This window comes from Lynx rufus, unplaced genomic scaffold (assembly GCF_022079265.1).
Source record: "Lynx rufus isolate CCGP_SWC_20201006 ecotype Redwood Valley unplaced genomic scaffold, mLynRuf1.p SCAF_12, whole genome shotgun sequence".
Lineage (NCBI taxonomy): Eukaryota > Metazoa > Chordata > Mammalia > Carnivora > Felidae > Lynx > Lynx rufus.
This window is the reverse complement of record NW_025814826.1, coordinates 63,939,534-63,966,771: the sequence shown is the minus strand read 5'-3', so window position 1 is coordinate 63,966,771 and position 27,238 is coordinate 63,939,534. Positions and strand designations below refer to the sequence as shown.

Here is a 27,238-nt window from a genome sequence, read left to right as displayed (position 1 = left end):
ACGGCAGGAGAAACACATTTGGGAAACAAAATCAGAGGTTCTGCCTTGGATGTGTGAGTTTATGGTGCGTATCCAACATCGAAGGAATAATGTCTCGGGGCTGAGGGATCGCGCGCACCCACGCGGGAGAGATGGGACTCTTGTCACACATTTGAGAGCTCTGAGCTTCTAAGTGGTGTATAAAGTGCTGGAAGTGGCTAGGGTCCCCTGCGGAGACCGTGGGAGGAGAGAAGAGCTCATAGGAGAGAAAAGACGTGGGTCGAACACCCTGATGGAAGTCTACAGTGCAGAGAGGTGGGAGGTGCAGGAGGAGACACCCCATGGGATCGAGGCAGAAGCAAGGTGGCCAGGAATAAGGAGCCATCTCGCTGCCCCCTGGAGTCATATTGTTATTGTCACTTTTGCTCAGAATTGAGGTGGAGGGAGTTAAATCTCACCCCACGTCTCCCAGCTGGAAAGCAAGGAGATTCTGCGTGCTTCTCCGTCCTTGCAGGCAGTGCCCCTGCCCTGGTCAAGACAGCTCTTGACAGCTCCCCAGAGCTGGAGGGCAGCTGAGGCTTCCCCTTGCATTTTCCCTGAGAGTTTTCTAGTAGCCAGTAGAATTCTGCTGTGAGTAATTTTTTTTAAGTTTATTTATTTATTGTGTGTGTGTGAGTGTGTGTGTGTGTGTGTGTGTGTGTGTGTGAGAGAGAGAGAGAGAGAGAGAGAGAGAGAGAGAGAGATATTGAAGCTCAGTGCAGGGCTCGAACTCATGAACTGTGAGATCATGAGCTGAGCTGAAACCAAGAGTCAGATGCTTAACTGACTGAGTCAGCCCGGAGCCCCTGTTGTGAGTACTTTTTAATAGTCACATCAGCTACACACTCCTGTCCATGTGGCAGTACACGCATGGCTGTTTCTCTGAGCACCTGTTACAGGTTAGTCCCTAAAGCAGGTGCTGTCACAGGTTGTCTTGCTCCACCCTGGCAACCCTCGAACAGGAATGCTCTCTCCCATCCCCATTTCACAGGGGAGGAAACTGAGGCTCAGACCGGGGTAAGTTCCTTGTTCACAGGAACACAGTGTACAAGTGGAGAACCCAGGGCAAATCCGTGGCTTTTCACTCAAATCTGTGTCTTCTCCTTGCAAAAGCAGGAGGCCATGTACTGCACTCTGCAGTTGAAATGCAGATGGAAACACCTGAGTTGGCCGGGTGGTTAGGTCCCATCTAAAGGAGGCCGGGTGGGTGAGCCGTTGGGTCACTGGAGTCTGTTAGAGGCGACGCGCTGGCCTTTCACGTCTGAGATGAGATAGCAGTGCACGTCATGGGCTGACAGAATAGGTATCCAGTGCTGGCCTGGCTGGGCCCCTCTGACAGGTGGGTTGCAGTGGTGATAATTAAGTAATTAAGCCTGCTCGGTGTAGACGGGACAGGGCTCGCTGCTAAAGTGCACCTGCAGCCATGTTCCCTTTCGGTAGGTTCAATGATGGTTTTTCTGCGTGCTTTGGATTAGTTTCTGTAAGCAGGAATTTCTGCGAGGCCACGGTATCTCTGTAACTTGAGTCTTCGTGCGGAGTAGGCTGAGTGCCGGGACCGCTGGGATTCAGAAACTTGGGAGTGTCGCCTCCTTCACCCTGCACTCACTAATGATGGAGTCATGGGTTGAGTCCATGTGTACCCGAGTGACCACAGTATGCATAGCCCATGGTTACATCATTCCAGGACTTCGGCTGGTATTCTGTAAGACGCAAGTGATGGAGTAGTGTGAGTCCAGTGAGGAGAGAACAAAGTTGGGAAACGTTGGACTAAATACTGAAGACTCTTCCTTGTCGTTGTTGTGCTATCACCAGTGACTGGCATTATGTCTAACATACTGCCTGTGTGGTTGTTGGGTTCCATAACACATATGTGAGGAAACAAGCTTAGGGATGAATGGGTGCAAAAAAGTACAAGATGTGGCATCCCCGATGTACTACCTTTGACGCTGAGGACGTAACTTAACCGCTGTGGTCCTGAGCTTCTTCATGAGGATACAATGAAGACTCTCATACCCAAGGTCAAGTGAGACAAGGGATCTGAAGTACCTAGAACTCAGACCAATCCCAGGCTAGCTTCTGTAGAGCGATTTGCAGTGGGTGATCAGTTTTGCATGTAGTACACCTTACAGAGAAGAGACATTTGCAAGTCATGTGGTTAATACATAATGACGTCTAGACTGCAACCCAGGGCTTGCCACCTCAACCCAAACTGGTTAGGTGGGCCATACAAGATGATGCAAATGATGCGATGTGTCTGGAGAGATGAGAAACTCATTCAGACAAGGAGGTGTCTGTGGAGATGAGCAGCTCAGGGATTACCCATTCCCTATCCACGGACAGCTGTGTGGGACAGATACACCCCACGGGGAGCTCTGATCGTTCAGTTCCAAATTCCAGTGTCTTGCACAGGACCTGACATGTAGCAGGTGATTAACAAGGAGTTAATGAATAAATGAATATGTTTTATAGTAAAGAAAAAAACCCACAGAAACATATTCACTTGGGATTATGGATAAGGCATAAACTCATATCCTTGTTCATTAAAGCACATTATTTTCAATATTCCAGGGACATCATATTTTAGGTAGAAAGCAAGAAAAATGTCTGTTAGGGGAGTTTAGATGGATGGTGCAGTCGGTTAAGCATCCGACTCTGGATTCAGCTCAGGTCATGATGTCACGGTTCATGAAATCGAGCCCTGCTTTGGGCTCTGTGCTGACAGCATGGAGCCTGCTTGGGATTCTCTCTCTTTCTCTCTTTGCCCCTCCCCTGCTCTCTCTTTCTCTCTCAAATAAATAAACATGGTGTTGTAGGTAAGCGATGAATCATGGGAATCTACCTCCCAAACTAAGAGCACACTGTATATGCTGTGGTTAGCCAACCTGACAATAAATTATATTAAAAAAACAATAAAATAAAACAAAAAAAAGTTTTTAGTTTTTTCAAATAGCTATACAAATGACAATATGATGTGCTTCAAAAATTGAAGGTACAAGTCCATTCACATCTCTGCAGATATCTCACCAAAGTGCTTTTTTTTTTTATCTAAGTGCCCTGTTAGCAAAATGCTAACCTGCTTCCCTCATCTCACGGGGGCTGAGAAGACCTGGGCTTATAAAATGAAATGGGAACCTTTTTTAAGAAAATTTTTTTAAATGTTTATTTATTTTTTGAGAGAGAGAGACAGACAGCAATCAGGGGAGGGGCAGAGAGAGAGGCAGACCCAGAATCCAAAGCAGGCTCCAGGCTCCAAGCTGACAACACAGAGCCCAACTGTGGGGCTCAAACTCATGAGCTGTGAGATCATGACCTGAGCCGAAGTCGGACATTTAACTGACCGAGCCTCCCAGGCGCCCCAAAATGGGCTCCTTTTTTGAAAGCCAGGTTGGGAAAGAACTGGGTCTGATCCTTCTCAGGCTACTAGGGCTTTTCATGGCCACACGGATGTTCTGTTGAAGGTGGTTCTTTAGAACTCCAAGAAGCTCGTAGCCTCAACGATGAGCTTGCTTGTTCAGCCATCTGCATAGGACTTGGGGGCCCTGCCTCAGGACTTCAGGTTATTACTTTTCAGGTGACATTTATATGTTCAGTCATTGCTATTCAAAGCACAACCTTTGTGCCAGGTTAGATGGATGCACAGAACTTTCCAGCTCATGATATAACCAAACCAACCTTCTACTCGTGAACCCTGGAGCCATTGTGAACATTCAGAGCCATCATAGTGGGCTCCAGCTTTCCTCAAGCTACTTTTATTTCCAGGAAACAGTATTCCATGCTTTATCCATACAGGATGTTGACACCTCTTTGGTTGGGGCAAGTCTGTCCTAATCCGGTGGGTCTCCCCACTTCCATACTTCAGAAAAAGTCATCAACACCTGGGCTGTTTGCTCCCAGGGGATTCTTCTCTCCCTGTGTGGATTGTTTTATTTGGGGACAGAGTCTCCAAGAAAAGAAGCAGCTTTGATGGAGTCACAGAAGGTCATGTCCTACCTCTCTAACTTGGCAACGAGTGTTCCCCGGCCCTACCAGCCATAAAACACTTAGACAATATGGGACTTTGCTCTGGTCATTCTCTAGAGAAACAGTGAACACCTGCTTCAAGGTGGTTTTCTTTTCTGCCTATTCTTTGAAACTGGTAGAAAAAAAAAATAATAACGTTTGGCTTCAAGGTAACCTTCTGTCCTTCCTGTTCCTGGAAATAGCCAGAAAATCACCTGGCATAAAGATCATCATCATTATCATCTTTATCTTACTAGGGAGTCTGGCTGGGTTTGGGGAATTTTATAGTTAAACATACCCCTTTATTTCTCATCTCGTCTGAGTCTTAGATTCACTATGGAAATCAGGCAGGGCATGATTCTTGCCTTATTTGCACTCCGATTTCATGGCCCGCCCAAGACCAATGGTGAGAAAATGGTGGGGCAAGTTTAGAAAGCAAGTCGGCCTTACTGCGGATGTCCTGTTCTTTAGAACGGGATAAGAAAGCTGAGGTCTTGACTTTGAGTCGCTCTTACTCCAACTGTTAGAGGATTCTCACGTGTGAATATGGCCTGGGTTTGAAGACATTCGCTGGTAGCTTCTCAGCATCTTCATTTGCCAACAGCCCAAGCCTCCTCTGGCTGTCCTCAGGCCTGGAGGGTTGGAAGAGAATCTCCCGGAGTTTTGACCATTTAGCACACACTTGGTTCTCTGGGCGGCTCTGCTGTGCAGGCAGAACCATGGCCATGTTCTTGGAATTGGGGTGGGGTTCCTTGCACAAGTAAATGTGCCACCAGAGGGCTGCAGGCCTGGATTCTGGGGCACCAGGTACACATGCGATGAACAGCACCTACACTCTGTAATCTGCACTCACGGAGGCCCTGGGGCGGGTGGGGGCGCCCGGCAGAGGGAAGGTCATCATTCGAGCTATAGACATTTGGAGACACTGCCGAAATGCAGATTGTTGATATCACTCATTTTTGTGGGGGAAAACCCCCCCAAAAAAGTCTTTTTAATCTGGCCTTCTGGCCTGAGACTCCAGATTGAGCTGTTTGAAACTCATCCCTTGAACAGTGGGCGCCATTAAGGAGTTCCTCTGCCTCTGCGCTATTCTCTTTTCCCTGCTCTTCTCCTCTCCTTTTCCTTTCTATTCCTTTTTCTTCCTCCTCCTACCTTCTTTCCTCTGCCTATTTCCACTTCCTTATTTCCTTTTTTTTTTTTTTTTTAAGCACACTCCACGCTCGGTGCAGAGAGCCTGACATGGGACTTGAACTCACGACCCTGAGATCAAGACCTGAGCTGAGATCAAGAGACGGACGCTCAATCTTCTGAGCCACCCAGGCATCTACCTTGTTTCCTCTTGAAGTTCTAACTGTCCTTTCAGATCCTTATGCATGGTACCGACCCTGCCACGCACAACAGCAGACAGATATTTGGGGAGACGCTAATCTCCGCCTTCTCACTGGGTCACTTGAGTAGAATCTGCTCACCCGACAAGTAAAAACATTCTAAAGAGAGATGTGACTCTTTACTCCCCAGCCAGGAAAGGGCAGCCTCCCAAAGTATCCCAGGGTCTTTGAGGGTGGAGAGAACACACATTTTCTTCATTTCTGGGCGGCCAGTGCCTGGGATCTTTGGGTGCGTAGAAGGAGGGGGAGCTGGAACAAGAACCTTCCGTCTGCCCATGGGGGCTGCATAAAATAAGCTGGAGAGCCAGTCCTAGAAATTCTAGGAAGAGGCCTTGTGGAGGAAAAGAAAGTAGCATTTCCTTCAGAGTGCAGGAGGAGGGAGCCAAGATGATGGGTAAGGTGTCCAAGTGTGGGTCGTCCTTACTGAGGGGAGGAGGAAAGCACCATATCAGTGGTGCCCACAATCCCAAACGGTGTCCGTGATTGACGAGCCTTCCCTTGCAAGGAGACACCTGTTGATGTCCTACTTGATAGTAACGAGAAGATGACACAGGAAGTCCCATCAGGCGTAAGAAATGCCTCATCCTGGGCTTAATGGGGCCGTTTGGGATTTGGTGATCTCTAGATACCATGGAGTCTTGTGGTCTAGATTGACAGTCTGCTCAAAAATCAGAGAAGTTTAATTTCTCATAGAAATGCGACCAGTGGAATTGTCTTAGACAGAAAGCGCCCAGACCTTTCTCTGAGCACAAAGCGTCATCTTACTGCGTATTGCACACCCAGTATGTGCCTGGTCTTAGGATCTTGATTTATTTTATGCTCTTTATGTCTATATGGATCCCAGGTCAGGGTGGATATGCCCGTTTTTCACATGGAAAGCTGCTGTTACAAGGGGTGATGTCACCTGCCCAAGAACGCTGGGTGATTGAACTGTTTTGCTGGCTGTCCCTCCTGGTACTGGACGCCTCAGTGCTGCTCTGACCTTCAGAGTCTTTACCCCATCCATCCTCTGCCGTGCTGTCGGGCCGGCTGATAGATCAACTAGGCCTTGACAGTGATAGAGAAAGGGCTGGTGTAGCAAATAAAAACAGAAAGGCATTTGCACACAAGGATCACTTCTATTTAAAGGCCGCATCAATTTGAATCCAACGGGTCTAAATAGGGCTGCATTAGCCCAGTAATTTTATTTCCTTCATGACGAAGTGCAAATTAGAGCAGGCACATCTGAGCAGTCTTGGTAATGACCTGGGATTTTACGTGTTTTTGTTCCTTCCTCTGAAGCTACAAGACAGGTCTTGGTTTGTGTGTCACTGTGCCCTGGTGGGGGCGGGCAGTGACCCTTTGTCCCTGTTTCCAGGGGACTCTTCAGGCCATCTGAGGACAATGCACAAGGCAGTTGAGCTGTTTTTCTCTGCTGGTTGCACTGATTTTTCTTCTTATCTTCTGGGCTGTCTTTGCAAACATGCTATTTATTTTTTTCTGTAGTGATTTATAGAGGACCTGCCTTTGGCTAGGCGACAGGTGCATTTTATTCATTCACCCGAGACTTCTTTCCTTGGTTGCTAAACAGATGGGTGTGAGGATAAATCCAAGCAATACCTCGTCACATGGCAGACACCAAGATGCCCGCCTCTTTTCCTTTGAGCCACGGTCTCTCCATCCGTAGTAAAATCTTCTCTAGCAAGTTCCTACGAGGATTAGGGAACAGTAGCAAACGTGAAAGCTTGTTGGAAGCTGTAAAGTGCCACGTGGTTGGTCATTATTATGAACAGGTAATCATTGCTTTGTTTTGTGTAAATATTAGCATTACTTATTTGAGAATATTTTGATATTGTCCCTGGTGTGCAGTTTATATGTTAAGTGGTTCTGAGAAGTTCACCCACTTGCTTTCCATACCTCTGGCCGGTGCGTGCAGTAAAGTCTCCTGTCATCATCAGACAGGTGAGTCTTCCTGAACTTGAGTTTGATTCGCAGACAGTGCTTAAGAATTGGAGTTTCTTTGGAATGCTTTGGAAGACACAGAGTTCCTTTGAAACCTTGATGTCTAATACAATGAGGATTAGCACACGTACCTAAAACTCAAGACAGAGTGTTCTCCATATCATACGTGATGTGAACAACATTTTCAGGAGGGAGATTCTAGGGGCACTGGGGAGTTCTTGGAGGAGGAAGAGGTTTCTGTCCGTATCTTCTCTGTTCTCTTCCTCCCTGATTTCAGGAGAGGAGGATTACGGAAGGCTTCATAGAGGTGAGTAGGTGAGGAATTTAGCAGCCACTGATTTCCAGCCATGGAGCACTGCACGACAAGATCGTAGGGTGTGTAAGGGATTAGTAAGGTTCTTCTGAGATGCCAGCCCAGTTCACTCGACAGGAGTCCTTCTGTGATTTTAATCTTTGTTCATCGCAATGCGTTTGGGGGCCATTACTTTCTTTGGGCTGGACTGACCCCTGAGGACCCTGCGGGTGTAGGACGGCACTGGAACTCACGGGCTCTTACTGGGATTTGTTTTGCAGACGGCAACAGCCTGCACTCCGCCTGCGCCCACGAGAACGCCGCGCACAGCCGGATCTTTCAGATCTTATACAGGAATGAAGAGGTGCCCATCAATGACGCCGTGATCTTCCGAGCTCATCTGCTCTTAGATGGAGAAAGGGTAAGTGGTAGAATCTGCCGCCAGCCACGAGGTGCTGTCCCCTCCCCCCGCCTTTTGTCGCCATTCCCAGGTGATGGTAAGTGACGGACAAGCTGTGGATTTGCCCTAAAGTCTGACAGGGATTCATGGCTTTAGAGAACTCATGCATGTATTTGTTCTTCCCGGTACTCATTCTTTCACTCATGTACTTTCTCCATCCATGTCCCACACAGTTTCCACTAACCGACTTACTGAGGCTTTGATTCCTTCTTCCCTTGCCTGTTTGTTCATCTGTTTGGGCAGGCATTCTGTCACGGTCAGCAGGCACCGACTGTCTGCCCCGTGCAGGGCTCTGGGCAGGGCCCTTGGATGAGGGACAAAGCTGGAGAAAGTGGCAGGAACTCTGCCCTCGAGGGCTTGGTAATCGAGTAGGAGAACAGGTATAGAAGCCAGCACCCTGGCAGGTGACGTGCACTCTGCTGGCTGTAGGCACAAATAAACGAAGGCGCCCCGAGGCTGGAGAGATGAGCTCTGTGGGAGGCATCGATGCTTCCACCAAGGGGCTGGCTTTGAGATGCAGCAACTAAGAGTCCCTCAGACTAGGACAAATAGAAAGGGCACTCTGTGCAGGGGCAACAGCATGAGGTGAAGCCCACTGACCTTGGGGGGTCTCATTCCGTTTGTTGGAAGCTTGATTGTAAAATCTCTATTCCGGGACACCTGGGCAGCTCAGTCGGTTAAGCATCTGACTTTGGCTCAGGTCATGATCTTGTGATCTCACGAGATGGAGCCCCACGTCAGGCCCTGTGCTGACAGCTCAGAGCCTGGAGCCTGTTTTGGATTCTCTGTCTCCCTCTCTCTCTGTCCCTCCCCTGCTCATGCTCTGTCTCTCTCTGTCTGTCTCTCTCTCTCAAAAATAAATAAACCTTAAGAAAAAAAAAAGAAAACTGTCTATTCCTCAGGTTAGCATGTTTCGAGGGAATATTCGGAGTCTAAGGCATTGCGCGCACTTCCCCAGTCCCGCCTCTGATTCCCATTGTCGCACTCCAGCTGCTCGTTTCCTGCTGGAATGCCTTTAACGATATGGCAGTATATTCCCATTTTAGGAAGGTCCTTTGGCAGCAGGTCCCCCCACTCACATTCCCCACTTGGTGTGCAGAGCGCCTCCTGCTGGCCAGGTGCTCTCTTCCTCCTGTCAGGCCCTCCTTTCCGTCCAAGTCCTTATGGTCCACGCAGTGACCAGGTTCCACCGTGTGGCTACAGGTGAAAAACTGTGGCTCATGTTTCCTTCCTCCATCCATCCATCCATCCATGCAAGATTTACTGAGTACCACCGATGAGCACCTACGAGGGGCTAACGATAAAATAGTGACCAAGAAAATACCCCTGGTGTCTCGGGACTTATATTTTACTGGCAGATCAATACATTTCAGTGTAGTCAAATAAATAAGTCACGGACTTCCTATCCCTGAGCTTCCCGTGGCGACATGCTCAGCCCACTTGTGGTGAGATGCACTTGCAAGGGCAGGAAGGGGGGGCCTGGCACCCTATCGGGGGTCCTGCAAAGCCATCACTGGTCCCAAAGTGGAGGAGGTCTAACTCCGGGAGACGACTTCTCTTCACGGTTGCCCAGCGCTCAGCTCCTGCACAGCCTCCACACGGGGTGGAGGTTACTCCCTGAGGACAAGGGACAGTCAGGAGAGGCCTCCCTGAAAAGCCTACATTGAGCTGGGGTCCACGTGCCCAGGAACCAGGCATGCCAGGAGCTTGGGAAGACAGCATCCCTGGAGGAGGGCACAGCAAGGGCAAAGGCCCTGAGGTAGCATGTGTCCCAGCTAATGCCATAAGGCCGAGATGTCTTGCGCAGTGAGTGGAGGGAAGGGGCAGGAGGTGAAGTTAGAGAGGTGGTGGGGGAGGGCAGCCTTAGCGCTGTGGGTGACGGGAGGGAAGGGGGAGGTTATGATTGGGTGACGGCGAGCCATTGATTTCGTCAGAAGGGCGCGGTGTTTGTCTTAGATTTTGTCCCCCGTTTTCCCATCTGTGAGCTTCTCCGGGGCCAGAGTCTCCCGTCTGTCTTTGCAACACCAGCGTCTGCCATGGGACTCTGTCTGAGTTGCCCAGCAGATGCGAGCAGGTGACTTGGTTGGTGTAGTGAACAAACTGAACTTGAAATTCCTCCTTTTAGGAGGGGCCCCCTTCCTTCCAAACAGGAATGAGTATCCCTAGTGTTGCCTGTTAGCCTTCAGTGACCCTGGTCCACTTCTTCCTTATGCCCTCACAGTGCCCACGAACACTTTATCTGTCATTGAAATCAAAAAGACCAAAACCACCCTCCACGAGCTGGGCGTGTCGTTTGACTACTGGAGCGTCTGCCCTCTGCCCTCCCCACCTGCTCTGGACCCCAGGGCTGACCGCATGCACCACTCAGCCGCATCCTCCTCTTTTGGGTTCTGTTTGGGTCTAGCCTGGCAGTGATTGGAGGAAGGGAGGGGAGTGGGGCCAGAGAGTACATTCCCCAGGCTCCCATTGGGCCAGAGAGGGCTGCTTGTCCACTGGCGTGCTGGGGCTAGCTGTTATTCTGGGGCTAGCTCGTGTGCTGGGGCTAGCTTGAGTGACCCAAAGGTACACATGCTTTGCCAGCTCCCCATTCACCCACTCAGTGATGTCACATTGGTGGCCAGCAATCAGTTGTGGTGGAAAGATTTATACCAGAGAACTCGGCAATGCTGCCCATCAGGGTTTTTAGTTTTCCTTCTGAGAATTCGTTGTGAAACATTTACCCAAGGTCTCAGCTCAGGTCAGGGGGCTCGCTCCATGGAGCTTTCCCCCCAGTTCTGATAACTCGCTTGGCCCACCTCTCTTGGTCCAGGACATCAAGGACATCCTGTAGTGACCAGTCCTGACACACTGGCCATCATCCGTGGCTTTCCATAAACCCTCCCTGCACCCTTGTGAGTCATCTCTTTGCTGAACGGCATGGATTCCTCATTTTGAGTATATCATCAGCTTCCTTCCTGGACCCAGTTTCGGAAGAGACCCCTGAGATTGTTTTGAGTTTTAAGGAACCCCAAACCAGGCTGCGTGTTCACACTTGGCTCGCCCAGGTTCTGGCAGGCGAACATTACTGTATCTCTTGTTGACCATCATCCTTTGCTGTGTTGACCTCAAAGGCCTTCTGGGCAGAAGTTGCGTTGGGAGGCTGGGTTCGGACAATGTTCAGGTGTCTCAGTCATCTTCCATCTGAATTCCACCACTTGCTCCCACCCCAGCATTTGTAGGCTTTCCCAACACCCAAGTTAAGCTCAGGTCAGGTTGTAACAAACCTCTGTTCTGAGGTTGAACAGGGAGTCTGTGTGGCTTCCTTTTTATACCAAATCATTCATTGCTACAAGCTAATAATTTATGTTGGAGTAATCCATACAGCAGCAAACAATGCTACAGTTAATCATTATATCCAGATCAGTGACAATTAAAATTAATTGGGTATGTCCATAAACGTTTCATATCAAGAATGGTTCCATTAGCTCTTTTCCAGTGAGTGTCTGTCTGCTTTGGACGACAAAAACACTGCTTATTGCCAGGTGTCCGGAGTTCATGTTCCGGCATGTGCACAGCCATCATTGTGAACAACAGACACTTATATGGTGGCTATACATCAAGCATACCATTGCGCATGCTATGAGAAATGCAGATGTGAAGATGCCTTCCACCCTGGGAGGGCACAGGTCAGTGCAAGACATGGCCGTGGACAGAAGCAGTCACCGCTTAAGGCATAAGATGGGATGTTTGCATGACGGTTGCAAAGAGTGAGTGTCCAAGTAGGGTGGCTGTTTAATTTATATACACTGTGTAATCCCTCAGAGGATTTGGAAAGGCTGACAAAATGCATAGAACAGTAAAAGGAAAAACAACAATAACAACAGACTGAGCCAGAGTCAAGGAAAATCACAAAAAGGGGGCGGGGAAGCCTGGAAGCCTAAATGTAAATAGGGCTAAATGTAACAGACCGAAATGCATGAACATGGCACTAGGCGTTGCTAATGGAAGCTCGCACATTCAGCACCAAGTTTCCCAGGAGCCAAAGCAAAAAGGATAGTTACTAACCACAAGATGCTTGGTGCCCTGAGGAGGATGAGGGGCAGATTACATCAAAAAGTCTTTGTCAACAAGGCTGCGTGTTTATAGGCTTAAAAAAGAAAAGCATTTCTCAAAGCGTGATTCCTTGTTGTGCCCACATCACGGTCTCCTGGCATTACTTGTTCAAAATGCAGATTCTTGAGCCCATCACAGACCTAGTGAGTCAGGCAGAGGGTTTTCTTTTGAGGGGGCAGGGAGTTGATTAAAAGCGTTGAATTGTTACGGAATGGGTGGAATGAATTTCTGCAGGAGGCTGTGAACAGCTCTTGAGACCAAGGGTGGAGAGGGCAGGGGAAAAGCAGTGAAGTAGACCTCCCATCTGGGGAAGAAAGCATCATTTCCAGAAGGATGGTGCAGGGGCGAGAGTGGACGGGAGAGTTGAAGACACAGCAGTTAGCACCATGAAGGCCCTGCCGGACACCATATGTTTACCTGTTGTGAAAGGGGGGGGCGCCCTCAGGAATCAGGAGGAGGAGAGTTGGGATTTGGAAAGGTCCATCCGGCAAAAGTACGGAAAGTAGGGCCCAAAGCCCCAGGACATGGAGGCAGTGCTAGAGTCCACGCGGGTGTTGGGGAGCATGACAGCAGAGGCAGCAACGGTGAGGATGTGTGGAAAGAGGGAGCTGTGTTTCAGCCCAGGGCCTGTGGACCTGGGCTCAAGTGTGGGGGGTGCAGCACATCGCATAGTCGAGAAAGTTCAGTGGGAGTTGACCGTAAGGTTTGGCCACAAAATGGGCTTGGGGTCCATTGACGGTCCAGGGTAGCTGGGAGAAGATCACTTTTGGGAAGTGATAGAAATGCAGGCTGAGTTATAGTAATAACCACAGGATCTTAACACTAATACCACCTTGTATGTATTCGACGTGTGTGGTGTGGTGGGCGTTGCACTGAGTGCTTTGCTTGGAAGGTCTCAGCAGCCCATCACTACGGTATTGTGGTATGTTTTGCAACACTTGCTTTATGGAGGAGGACACAGCGATGTAGAGAAGTGGTTTGTCCAAAGTCACCTACCAAAGTGGAGTGGAGATTTGAGTGGAGTGGAGATTTGAACCCTGGCAGTTTGACCACAAAAGCCTGGGTTTCTGACCAGTATGTGGACCCACCATGTGGAGTTGGTGTAGGAAGGGTCCTCTGGTGGCCAGGTCCATAGGAATTTGGAAATAACAATAATAACTAATATTTATAAGAATGGTCTTTGGAGACGCCCAAGTGGCTCAGTTGGTTGGTTTCGGCTCAAGTCATGGTCTCATGGTTCGTGGGATTGAGTCAGTTGCACTACAACATGGAGCTTGCTTGGGATTCTCTCTCTTCCTCTCTCTCTGCCCCCCCCCCCCCACACACTGTCTCTCTCTCTCTCCCTCTCTCTCTCTCCCTCAAAAAATAATAATAAAAAAGAATGGTCTTGGCTCACATGTTGTGTTAAGCCCTTTGGGTGTATTTTCTTAGTCACACAATAGCAGTGCTCTCTAAGGAGGAAGTAATATTTAACCTCATCTACAGCTGAGAAAACCAGCTTAGAGGGGCTGATTGGTGCAGGCTACAGCCAAGAATTGCACACATGTAGCTCGATGTCCGAAGCTGCCTCCTCCCCCACTGGCTGTGATGCAGCTCAGGAGAGAAGCTAAGAATGGAGAAGAGTCAGCATCATGAGCGGAGTCGAAAGCAACCAGGGAGGGAAGGCATACCCACAACACAGAGGGGATCACACACCAAGGCCAAAGAAGCTTTGGACCCTTGACTGGATCTGGGCTGTGGGACTCACCCGCCAGCTGACCTTGGGGAGGTTGAACTGGGAATTCACTCCTACATGGAGCCTCAATGTTCTCATTTGTGAATGAGGGACAATAGTCTTGAATTCTCCGTTTTATCCACATTGGAGAAGACAGAATGGGCAGTCAGCTGCTGCATAGGAACTCTTCTGCGGATACTAGGCTACTGGTTTTATGTTCAGTGCTACACCACGCTGCTTCCTGCTGCTCAACAATGACTCTCTCTTTTCTTTCATGTTTATTTATTTTTAAGAGAGAGAGAGAGAGAGAGAGAGAGCGCGCGAGCAGGGGTGGGGCAGAGAGAGGGAGACACAGAATCCGAAGCAGGCTCCAGGCTCTGAGCTGGCAGCACCGAGCCCAGCGAGGGGCTGGAACTCATGAGCCCTGAGATCATGACCTGAGCCGAAGTCAGACGCTTAACCGACTGAGCCACCCAGGCGCCCCTAAACAATGACTCTTAAAGGGAGGTGATGTCTTAAACCAAGTGATATGCATCAGTGGCTGGGCGTGCACGTGTGCACATACAGACGTGCACAGGTGTGTGCACCTTTCCACACGTGCCCATGTACGAGGGTGTGTATTTTGAGGGAGGGGAAGGCAGCCAACTGCCAATGATTAATTGAATGGTTAGAGAAGCCAGTGACTTTATCCTGGAGCATCTTGGAATTCAAGATTTATTGAGACATCAGTAAACCCATAGCCAGGCTCAACCCTGGCCCGGGATTCCGCTCCTAGTTCCAAAGGAATTGCAGCAAGTTTAAAACTGGGGCTTACAGTGAGTTTTTCTCGCCAGCACGCTCGGGAGGAGGTTAGGCGGGTTTCCTTTGCCAGTCCCACTTCCGAGGAACGGGCGGCAGGAGGCTCAGCTGCCTGGGTTGTGTGTACGAAGCAAGGTTTGTGATTATGCAAAACAAAGCTAGCAGAGGAAGTTATTCATAGCACTTGGATCCAGCAAAATGTTAACTTTTAAATGCTTTTTTTTTTCTCCAACACATTTTAAAACCCTGGGGCCCTAAAGATAAATTCCATCCATATGTCTGTGCCTGAGTTCTGCTTAACCAGGAACGTGTTTCCAAAGATGCCTTTGGGTAAGAGATTTCCATCCCTGAAGGATGAGGACATTTTGCAAAGAAACAAAAACCAACAGGAGAGGGGGTGGAGAAGAGCTTTATTTATTCCTCAGGACACATGAATACTTTCTATGTGGCAGGCTCTATTCCTAGAGCTGGGGATCCAGAATGAATTGAGACTACTCTCTCCCTTAATGATGACTGATTGCTGTGGACACTGTGGCGGGGCGGGGGGGTGGGGGGTGGGATTTAGCCACAGGCCAGATGGGGATTGTCAGTGAACAGCGTGAGCCTGATCCAAGTGAAGTTTGCAAATGCCAGGCCTGCATTGCCGGGTCCAGGGATTTTTTTTTTTTAACAGAAGCTGGAAACTTGCAATAGAAATGTGAGGTTGCCTGATTTTTGAATGTTTGCAATTTGTAACGTGCAACTTGCAGCTTGGCGAGGACTAGACAGAAACAATTTGGGTCCCGGGCTTCCCGGTTATGAACCGGAAACAATTACAATAGGAAGCATTGAATGCCAAGATAGAAATTAGATACCAGGGTTTTGTGGGTTACAGGGTAGAAGGGCTCCATCCAGCCTGGGTGTGGGGAGGAACTCATGCCCTGCCCCAAGTGTGCAGTGCTCACCTAGGTTTCCCCGCTGAGCAGCGGCAGCGGAAGGATCTGGTGTTGAGCAGGCATCCTTCCTGAAGGTGGGATGGTGTTGGAAGTGGGAAAAGAGGAGCAGAGGGTACCATCTTTTAGATGTAGGTGAGAAGCCAGCAGGTAGAACAAATAGATTCCTTTGATAATTGAGGAAAATAGGAAAGTGAAGAATGAAAGCAACTGTGGATAGGACAGGAAATGCCAACGTGTCTCAAAGTGTAAACGGTTGAATGAAATGGACCTCAAGCCAAAAATGAAAGATCTGGGGGCGGCCAGGTGGGTCAGTCAGTTAAGTATCTGACTCTGGTCTTTGGCTCCATGAGTTCGAGCCCCACATCTGTCAGTGCGGAGCCTGCTTGGGATCCTCTCTGTCTCTCTCTCGAATAAGCTTAAGAAAAAAAAGAAAGATCTGCTTTCTTATGAAGCTGAGCCCTCTTGGGGGATGACCCCCACTTTCCTGGGTGTCAGCATCCCCTGCTTACACATGGACAGCAGTGCCCACCTGGCGAGGGTGCCCGAGGGCAGAGATGATGTCACCTCCAGCATTTTCCCATCGCTAGCCAAAGGGGGCTTCTTCCGGGCAAGTTCACAGCCCCCTTTCCCAGAGCGGGTGCTACAGAACACTTCCCTCCTGCCGAAAAGGATTCCAGATCAAATCTGTTTGGGAAGTAAGGGGCTCAAAAGGCCTGCGCTATAGAAAACTTGCCTAACATTTTTTTTTTTTGCAAATTGGCTTTTTCCCCCATTTGACTCCATAAATCCCTTCCTTCTGATTTCCTCATAATGCTCACAGATCTCCCCTCCAACCAGAGTTCTATGGACTCTGCATGGGAATTCTGCTTTATGAGTAAATGACATTAACGTTGCAGTGAGGTTCTTTTCCTAAACTTTGGGAATTAGGCCAGCTACATTTTTCATCTGGGCCAGGTATGACTGCTAAATCCCTTCCACTTTGTTTCTCTTGCAGGTGGAAGAGGCACTAAGTGAAGTCGATTTTCAGCTCAAGGTGGATCTCCACTTTACAGACAGTGAACAGCAGTGAGTGTCCCTGAAGTCTCCAAATCCTGGTTTCCTTCCTCCAACCCTTCCTCGTCCCTGGGGCACCTCCTGGCCTTGAACCTCAGAACATTTCCCAGATGCCTGGCTCCCAGCAGTGGGGCTGGGAGCGTCTGCACGGCCACTGTAGACCGCGTGCCTTTCTGGCAGATAGCTCAAGTGCTGGGTGCACAGACAACTCCTGACTGCTTGCCTTTAGTATCTGGCACCTTCTCATACCTGACACCTCCATTCGTTTCCGGTGCGGTATTAATTAGGTCTTCAGATTGATGACCCTATGAGGCTGCAATCCTCAAGGCTCCTTCTGAATCAGAGGAGAGCCTGCCTGGATCCCACGTCTTTGTCCCAAATATCTGCCCCTGTGCTTCAACTCTCTGAAAATTGAAGACCCGTTGACTTGTGACGTGCCGATTCAACAGACAGGAGACAACGCTCCTCCTTCCTCTAACTGCTTCTTCTCACCCTGATCCGTGGCATCCCGCTCCTGCTACTCTGGGCAGGCTGTCAGCTGTAGATTCCGTCAGGTCATAAATAAATGGTCCCTGTTTCAGGTATCAGGAAGGCCACTCGAGGGTATTACCAAAACTCTAACCTCTCATCCAGTTTATGACCTCTTCACTGCCCCCCTCCCCTGCCTGCTTCTGCCACCCCCCCAGCTTCAGGCTTGTTGAGGTCAGGAAACTCCCAGGGCAGGAGCAGGGCGGTGGGAGGCCTCCTCTTTGTTCCTGCCTTCTTCCCTGCAGGGGCGTGTGGGTCTCACAAGGTCACGCTCAGTCAGGAGTTAAGGGATTACAGAGGAGCAGAGGTCATATAGGACAGGTTCAATTGCAGGCAAGGCTCAGTAGAGTTTGAATCACTGCGCCCTTTGCTCTTGGGGTATCCCTATGCATTCTTTGGGGATAATCCCACTAATTAGGCAAGCTTGCTCACTCCCCCACTGTAGTTCTTTGATGTAGATGCCTCCTGTGCCTGGGCCATTCACTCCTTGCTGGAAGCTCTTTTGGCATATTCTTCTTGAAAAAACCCATATCTGGTCCTTGGGAAATGAACAAAGGCACTTTAATCCCTCAGGGGTGGGGAACCCTCTCCCCCTGCAATCCTGCTCACTCTTCCTTTGGCCAATCCGGCCACCCTCAGCCTCTCCCCTGAGGACATATGCAAGATGATTCAGGTACCAGGACCTATGTTCCCCCAATTGTAGGGGACAAAGGGCAAACACACTTGAAGATCCCTCTCACTAGGCTTACAGTTATGGGGCAGACACTCCTTTTCCCTCTGTTCTGTTAGCAGAACCGCAGAGAATTATCCTGACCACTCTTCACAAGCTAATCTGCACTTCTGGTCTCTACAACCTTTTCAGCAGAAGCATCACATCCTCCTATGGAAAAATAGAAAACCAGGTGGCCAATGGTCTAATGCTGTCAGAATGACCTCCCAATCCCTTCAGAGTTCAGACGCCCTTTTGGAACTTTCTCCCCCTTCTCAAGGACCGTCCCATCCCTGAGATGTGTCTGGTTATTACAGAGTTTCCATAATGTGAGGAGTTGGATCACGTGGGGTCCTCTGAGATGTCAGTGACCCGATGTGTCTGCGCATTGAGAATGGACATCTGATGTGCAGATGGTCATGTGTAATGTTTGGGTTGTCAGAGGCATCTGTCCATGGTCCTGCCATGGTGTCTGGGCTCAATATCACAGATTCCTCATTCTTGTCAGGCCCCCAAGGCCCTCAGGCCACTTGCTTCCCTCATCACTGCTTCTTACCTCTTTGTGAGATGGTGGACGCTTGGGAAACCTTATTTTCCTCAGGATTTGTTCTTCCAGCACCATATTGAGCTTAGAGCCCCCGCAAGAAGCTGGCTTTCTTCCTAACCTATAAACTCAGAAGTTAAGCCTCTGCCTCTGTTCCCATATGCCCCCTCAACCATCTGCGATTCCGATCATCCGCCCGTTTCTTTAACCCACCCTGCCTTATCTTCCTGTACCTGCTTCCTCAAAGACATTCATCCATTACTCCACGGTAGACATTTCCAAGCAGTCAGAGAACCCTGCAAATGATTCCATGCTCGGCCTAGAAGTCATTCTCCATCCCGCCTGCCTGGCAGTCTGAATGATAAGTCATGGCAGACCCAGGAGATGAGACCATCTTGCCATCAAGATGGGAGTTCACGGAGATGGGAGCAAAGTGTAGGACATTCAGCAGCCCAGGCTCTGTGCTCAGCCGCCACGAGATGCTGGTCGAATCCCTGAATTGTTCCTACATCTCAACAGCCTCATTTTTAAAATGGACATTATTATAGAACCCATGTCTCACAAGTCTGTTATGAAGATTAAGAGAGACAGTATCTCAAGTGTGTGGTCTGCCGAATCAATGTCTTCTTCCTCTCTGTGGCTTCCTAGATGCCTGTGGGACCGGGCTTCCACGTGTCACTTCCTGTCTGTAATACAGAGCACTTAATAACAATCAGAGCAGGGGGTTTTCATGGAGTACAAGATTAGCTAAGGGGAACAGGAAGCCAGGGACTGGGGAAGAATTCAAAATGCCATATTTTTTCATTTTCCTAAATTGGGTTTAAGGATGATGCAGTGTCTGTAGCACATCCTGGGGATACGCATTAGGCTTTGAAACGTGACCCAGGCAGATGGCTTCTTTAGAACCATGTAGGCCCGAGTGGAGACCAAATAGGGAAGCATGGCATTGAATATCAGGGATTTGGAAGGGCCAAAGTCAAGATCACCCTGCTCCAGTTGGCCCTCTCACACTTGCACTTGCTACTTTGCAAAGGCCCACGAGCACATGCCTGCATAGGGACGGGAAGCTCACTCCCTCCCATCAGATCCCCTTCTGTCCCTGGACAGTTCTGCCTATGAGGAAATTCTTCTTTATTTAAGGAACAAGTCCTTTTTGTGTGCCTTTCTTCGGTTGCCCTTGATTTTAATCCTTGCAACCACTTAGGAAAATTCTCAGTCTGGATGACCCTTTAAGATCAGATAAACAAGACTCTTCAATAAAGTCATCTCTTCATCTCCAATTAAATATCAGGACTCTTTCTCTGTGTTTTGTGTTTGATCTCTTTTTGGTTCCTTTATAGGAACTCAGTGTTCAGGGTGACCTTCATCGTTTCTAAATTGAGACCCCCATGAATTGAGTTTTATCTCCATCGATTGGTTCTATCCATTATTGAACACAAAGCAGCTATCACCTCCTTTAATCTGAGTTCTTTACTCCTATTGATGTGGCTTAAATTCTTTTAACATTTTTGACACCTTTGCTCCCCTGACGTGTGCTTCACCTCCTCTTGTTCTAGCCTAAGAATATGTCTGTGATTCCCACAAGCTTGTGTCTGAATGGATTCCAAGTGACGAAGTCCAGTAGCACAGAAGGGACTGTGTGGTCAGATGAACGTGGGTCTAGCATTTCAGTTTTGTCTCGTGACTTGGAACAAGTCACTTAACCCATGCTGGCTTTGATTCCTTATGTGAAAATGGAATAATACTAGTAAAGACCTCATATGATGGTCATAAGGATTAAGGGGAAAAGCACTGGATTCCGTTCATTGTAAGGCCTCAGTAAATTATTGTCAGAATTAAAGTGAATGTAAATGCTAATGGCTTTCTGAGACTCGGGAGGTACCCCCTTTCCCCATCCCCATCAGGTTTCTGCCTGGTAAGAGAGGAGGCTGTTGTTTGTGGTCTGTTTACGGAGTCACCCTGGGCTGCAATGATTTACTTGCCAATTTGCACACAGGCCAAGCGACAGGATTCCAGGGGGATTCCAGCCCATTGAGCTGGGTCTTGGGAGTCCGCTCCCTTCCCTTCCTCTCCCTGTGTCTCATTTCCATCTACGGAGGAAGGAGAAGTTTGTCCTCCAAATACTCTCTGAGCTCTGGGCTCTACCCATGGAAGATGCCCCATCCATGCTTCCCAAGTGCTCTGCTTCAGAGAGACTTAGAGAGCCGGAGTGATTGGCTTCCAGAACTTGAGGTTAGCACTGGAAGAGTTTTATTTAGAGAAGAATCAGCCCCTTTTTTATAACCAACAGCTCTGTTGGGCCTTGCCTACCAGCTAGTTCATCTCTTAGGAATCAGACACACCCCAGTGACAGAATGCTAGAGCAAAGGTGCAGGAATCCTTCTCGAAACTCATCAGACTGTTCAGCCATTATGCTTTGGGACTCATTTATTCCTTTGGTCAGCCACTTCTTCTTTTCCATAAGCAAACATTTGGCCAACGTCTACAGTTTGCCAGATACAATGCGAGGTATTGAGACAGAAGGATGAATTAGTTGAATTTCCTGGCCATAAGACGTAGGACTCTGGCAGAAAACCCAGACTCACGAGGCAGTGCTGTGCTGGACGTTGGTGGAGGGAGACGAGCAGCGTGGGCGGGAGGGAGGCCCAGGGCTTCAGGGTTGATGTGAGCCCTGAAAAGGGGTCTGAGCGTCTTTCCGTCACTGGCCTGACAGGGGAGGGGGTGCTTGGTATCAGTGACAGCAAAGCATGAGCCCCGGGGCTGCTGAGAAGTAACCGTGTGATGCCTCCTGAGTTCTCTTCCTTCTCGGAGCCTCAGGGATTTCAAACCAGACAGGGTGATTGTAGGGGACGGATCAGATGATGCGTGCGTGGTGGCTGGCCCGGGGCGGGGCCATCACGCAGACCTGCCTGGGTGACAGCAGGGATAGCTTGCCATCACTCACCTGGGCTCACTCGCTTGCCTTCCAGGCTGAGGGACGTGGCGGGGGCACCCCTGATTAGCAGCCGCACGCTCGGCCTGCACTTCCACCCCCGAAGAGGCCTGCACCACCAGGTCCCCGTCATGTTCGACTATTTCCACCTGTCGGTGATCTCGGTGACCATCCACGCGGCCCTGGTGGCTCTGCAGCAGCCCCTGATCAGGTATGAAATTACGCACATGAACGCGGAGGCGTGGGGCGCTGCCCTGGATTTCTCGTCATACTCCTTCCACGGCGCAGCTGAGGGGGGCCGGGCTGGCCGGGATTGATGGGCGCAGACCAGAGGGGCTTCTCCCAGGAGGAGGGTCTAGGCTCTGGGCCTCCCTCGGGGGCAGGGGAGAGGTGGGCGGTGGGCGGCGTGGAGAGGGCATCAGGAGTCCAGGGCGCGTGGGCAGGGAGTCAAGGGGCTGAATCTGCCAACAACGGATTAGACCTGGCAAGAGTAGATTCGGACCGGACCTGGGCCCTGCACCCGGCTTTGCCTTTTCTAACCGTGCCTTATCTGAGAAGTCACCACGTGTCCCTGAGAGGCACAGTCTTCCTCTCTAAACCAGGAGCACTCGTGTCCCGTGCACAGATCTTAGTGGCTCTCAAACAAGGGTAGTGGCTAAGCGCGGGACAGGGACTCTGTTTTCTGCGCCCCTCCCCAGGTTGCCATGTGTTCAAATGCAAGGCCACCCATATGGCCCTGTGTTCACCCTGTCAGTGAAGCCCTGTGATGCACCGAGGCTTAATGCATCCCCAAGAGGGGGCTACAGAGCTGGCAACGGTGAGCATGTTCCTCGTGTGCCTGGCATGGCCTGCTTTGTGCACCAGGTCACTTCCTAACCTTGCCCGTGCACGTGGGTATGAGGTGGTCATGCGTGCAAAGGGACAGTCAGGGATAGAATCTTGTGATGTGGAGTCTCGGGAAGGAACTAACGTTCCAGTGCCCCTTTTAAGGAGAACTTCTCACTGCTGGGGGTTAATATGCATGAGACTCCAGTCCCCACTGATGGTTGGGTAAGAGCTTGGCTGCGATCACCTGCTGGGGTCAGCGACTAGGAAAGGAGCCGGGATCCTGGCCGGCTGACGGGGCCCGCAGATGCTGTTCTTGGAGGCCTTTACCCAGTCCCCGTGCCCCTCAGCCGAGCCCCACCCCAGGCTCTGCTTGCTGTGGGGGCTAATTCAGACACTGATCTGAATGGTGGACAGGATGGATATATGTCCAATCAACCATAATCCCCAAACTGAGAAGTGTCGTCCAGAGATAAAGAGTAAGTGGGCTAAGGAGCATGGTGAGAAGTTTCTGAAAGAAAGGGTGCGTTGCATACGCTGGGCCTTGAGCAGTGTAGGGTTTTGATGTAGGGAGAGCCCTTGGGGAGTTAGCTCAGAGCCCAAGAAAGGAGCCAAGGGCACTGAGGGTGGAGGGGGCTGGCATCATGGGCTGTGCGTGTGCCGTGCCTGGCCTCCAGCGCTCCGCTGGCAATGTGGACATTCTCCTGCCCGTCTAGGGTCGAGCTCCTCCAAACTGGGCCCTGAAAAAGGAGACACCCCTGTAAGGAAGACCATGGGAATATTCATTGTTCTTTCTCAATCGCTATATCGAGGGCCTGCTGTGCCCCAGGACCAGTGTTAGGGTATGCACAGTATATCCCACTGGGGCAGCTAAGGAGATGCTGCGATAGACTTCCTTGTCTGCATTTATGGTGTTATTATATGCCAAGTGCTGCTCAGAGTTTGGCAGAAAATATTAACAGCAATCATAGGTATAATCAAAGGAAAGCAGACCTGAATTTGGGAAATTGCAGGAAAGGTAGAATCCAGAAAGGGGGGGCGGGCATGAGGATCCTGCAGAGATATTCCCTGGCTGTGTGCTCGCTCTGAGGCTTGGCGAAAAGTGGCCTTGATGCAGACTTCAGGACACAGTCTGCCGTCAGTGACACGGGGCTGATGGCGGGAGGTGGTGTCCTATGAGTGGCTGGCTGTCACCTGCTGGAAGTGAGGTGATAGCCACGCCCTCCCCCCTCCCCCGTCCCCTGCCCCGGGCCCCCCAGCCCTGGGCCCAGGGTAGGAAAGAGGAGTGCCCTGCCGGTGGTTCTGGGGCCTGAGACTGAGCTGTTGTGCCTCAGCTGGAGTCAGGCCCGTCCTGTTGTCTGCAGCCACCAGGTAATTCCTGGGGGTCCTCGGAGTGATGTGTAACCGCTCTAGACATCTGTTTCAGCATTGAAGTAAGAAGGAAGGAGAAGGAAGGGAGGGAGGGAGGGAGGGAACTTACGAAATGGGCAGTGATAGTAATCCAGCAAGAGATGAACAGAGTGCAGTGAGATGAAGTTCATCGTCTATGCTGCACATGGTGACCATGTGCTTGCTTAGTGGTGGGTGGCCTAAGCTTGACCCATTTCTGGAAAGGCCAAGCCAGGAAGCTCTGGGATGAGCAGATCAGATCTGGGACCTTAAGAGGCTTAGAGTTTGGCAGGGCAGAAACATACGTAAGTAACTCTAGTTCAGCAAGCGAACCATCCTGGGAGTGGGAATGTGATGGAGGGTGGGGTTGAACTGTTGGCTTTGGGGTCAGAGGGATCTATTCTGAGCCCCCTGCTGAGTGAACGAGTTAGCTGCAGCACATGACTTAAGCTCCCCGAGTTTCTGTTGCAGTTTGTGCGGGAAGGTTATTAGAAGGAGTAAATGAGATAGCACACGTAAACCCTTGGCCATGCATTCCGTTGATTAATATTTATGCAGCGCCCGCCATGTGCACATCTCGGGGTCCGATCTCGGCCTCATGTCTAGCACAGTGAGAAATAAATTTGGAAGGATAAAGGTCTCATTTAGCAGTGTAACTAATGACACATTGAGGAATTGAAAATCCATTCATTGTTTAAGAAGGGGGCATTGAAGGACATGAGCAGAAGAATCACCCAGTAAGACCTGTGTTTTGTAAAGATCCCTCCTGTGGCCAGAGTCGGCTGGGCTGGAAGCGATATCAGGGTGGAGACGAGAGCCAGGGTCCAGCTAGGAGCTAAGTGTCCATGTTGCCCAAGATGGCTGTGAAAGGCCATCTTCCTGCTGCTGGGAGCCCTGATACTCTCTAACGAGGATTTGGGACCTGGAAACTCCTCGTAGAAAACTTAACCTTCTGATGGAAACAGCTCCTTGCAAATCGAATGGAGCGCACAGAGACATTCAGCGTCAGAGCCTGGCTTCTCCAGGGATGGAAGTTAAAATAGAACTGTCTTTTGTTCTCTGGGTTTTATTAGGAAGGATTTCTGTTAGTTACCTCACAGTGGCTGGGAACAAAGGCAACCCTTTAAAATGATGGGAAACACCTGTCAAATGGGGCAAGTTCTGGTTTTTCCAGAAAAGTGAGTTTCCCAGCATTCCTCAAGTCCAATCAGGAAGAAGCAGGTGAGAAATTAAAATTTAACCTCAAAAGACCTTCCGCCTTTCCTGAAACACCCTCAAGAAGAGACTCCAGTGTTTCAGCCTTAAATGGGGCAGGTGGATTCCACTGGGGGGATTCAGATCCTCTGGAAGAGTCAGTCAAGGCCACAGTTCAGGAAAATAGCTAGTGATTCCAGTTACTAACTTGCGGTCTGCCCCCGAATATGCCGTGAGCATCGCTGCTCATGCACATGTTCTGTGTTTTCCTGCAATGTTCCTTTGATCCAGTTGTAGCCAAACTGTACCCTTGCTTTAAATTGCAGTTCTGGCTCAGTCGGTTAAGCGTCCGACTTCGGCTCAGGTCGTGACCTCATGGTTCATGAGTTCGAGGCCCGCGTCGGGCTCTGTGCTGACAGCTCGGAGCCTGGAACCCGTTTCGGATTCTGTGTCTCCCTCTCTCTCTGCCCCTCCCCTGCTCACACTCTGTCTCTGTTTCTCTGTCTCTCTCAAAAATAAATAAAGGTCAAAAAATTAAAAAAAAATCGCAGTAAACAAATCAGAGTAATGACTATATTCTATTCGATTAGGTGTGTGTTATTAGCAGCGGTGGCTACATAAAGATAATAATGATCGTGTAAGGTTTTGTTGTATTTGTGGTGTCATCGACATCAGCTGGAGCCTTTATCGAATGACTGCTGTTTGTCTGACGCTGCACTTGAAGCCACGTTGGGCCAGTCTCACAGAATCCTCAGAGGTCCCAGTGAAGGTGCTGGTGTCAGCTTGCCCGGCATAAAAGCTGTCCCCTCCCCATGTCGTGGAGCTTATGGGCACTGTCACCGGGCTCCCAGTCTGGACAGACCAGCCTGGATGGCGGCCCCTGACCCCTGGGCCGTGCTCTATCGGTGACCCCTCGACTATCCCTCCTCCCCCCTGGTTTGCTTTATAAACTGCTCTCCAGTGTGCCCTGTTCTGAGTTCACCTTCGTGGTATCCCCTCTACCTCCCTCTCTAGACAAAATGTCTTTACAGAGAGGGGGCTGGGCCTCCATCGTCTTACCACCTGCCACCTGACTTACTGCCAGGCCTGTGGCGCTCACCGGATACATGTTTGAATACATGAATTAAAAGTATCATATTAACTTTATTTCCCGTCAGGGTGTTAAGCAGGGATGTGGGCCGCTTGGACTGGATCCTTCCAGGGAGATTCCTTGAGCACCTGTGATGCTCACGCTCTTCTACAGGACAAATGGAGGCTCAGGGAGGGGAAGGGTTGAAGGAGCTCACCCCAGACTGTGCCCCGAAGGGAGCAGACACAGGACTCAGACAGTAGCGGGTGGAGCCCCCGTCCTTCTGTCCCTCTGGTCCTGGGGCCTTGGAGCTGTGCCTCGCTGTCTTTCGGCAGGTGCACAGTTGGCCTTTCCGGGCATGTTCGTGTTCACAGAGCAGGCTGTGTGCCGTCTTCGCTTCCAGGATCGCGTGCCGGGTGCACCCCTTGTCAGGCTGGCATCCTGAGGGGCAAACTGCTCCTTCTAAGTGGCTTATCTCGCCGTGTCCCACTGACAGCCCAGAGGGGCAGAGCCAACAGCACCATCGCTTTCTTCACACTGTTTCTCCCTCTTCAATCCCCCGCCTTTCAGTTTTACCCGTCCGGGAAGAGGGTCCTGGCTTGGTAAAGGCGGCCCAGACGCGGGACCGGAGCAGTCCAGCCTCTCTCTGGAGAACCTGGTCTTCGGAGCTGGGTACTGCAAGCCGACTTCCTCGGAGGTAAGGTCCACACGGGACGTGGCCCCGGGGCCAGATGCAGCTTCGCAGGGGTGTGTGTGGGCCCCTTCCTCTCACCCGTCCGTCCATTCCTTCTTTTCTGTGAAACATATTCCTCATGCTGGACCCTGGGGTGGATGCTGTAGGGTCCTCTTCTGGGCGGTCCCTTGCGAGGGCACGCGGTGAGCGGCTTCCCCCGGACCACATGGTAACCTGGACAGCCCGTCGGCCGTGAGCCCCTGTCAACGCCCACCTCCGTCTCCCACTTGCTCACTTCTCTGAGCCTCAGTTTCCGCCCTTGAAGAGTGGACTGACAAAGATTCAGTAATCTTCTGGGGTTGTGTGTGGCGCCATCGGTGCGATGAGTGTGAAGGTCCTAGTCCAGTGCTGGTATTCAGTAGGCGCTCAATAAATACGCACATCCTGACCGTTCCCTTCTTCCTTCTTCCCAGCCAACTCCCGTCATTACCTCTCTGTGAGGCGCAGGGCTTTGGCCACACTCAGGGTCGCTGTGCCCAGACTTCTCCTGAGCCAACACGTCATTACGTTTGTTAGGGACTTGCTCAGAAATAACCAGCCTGCATTAGAGACGGATAGATGGAGGGGCAGATGATAGTATTTCCAACTAGCGGTGACATATTTATGTAGACACAATATATATAAA

The 27,238-nt window shown here is 50.3% G+C and overlaps 1 protein-coding gene across 1 annotated transcript in view; it reads left to right on the top strand.

Moving 5' to 3' along the window:
- Positions 1-27,238, top strand: part of FAM135B (family with sequence similarity 135 member B) — a 183,741-nt gene that overhangs the window by 77,796 nt on the left and 78,707 nt on the right. Inside the window, exons 3-6 of the mRNA XM_047073820.1 lie at positions 7,920-8,059; positions 16,632-16,702; positions 21,441-21,614; positions 26,451-26,577. Coding sequence (XP_046929776.1) covers positions 7,920-8,059; positions 16,632-16,702; positions 21,441-21,614; positions 26,451-26,577 — 512 coding nt within the window. The remainder of the gene's footprint in view (positions 1-7,919; positions 8,060-16,631; positions 16,703-21,440; positions 21,615-26,450; positions 26,578-27,238) is intronic.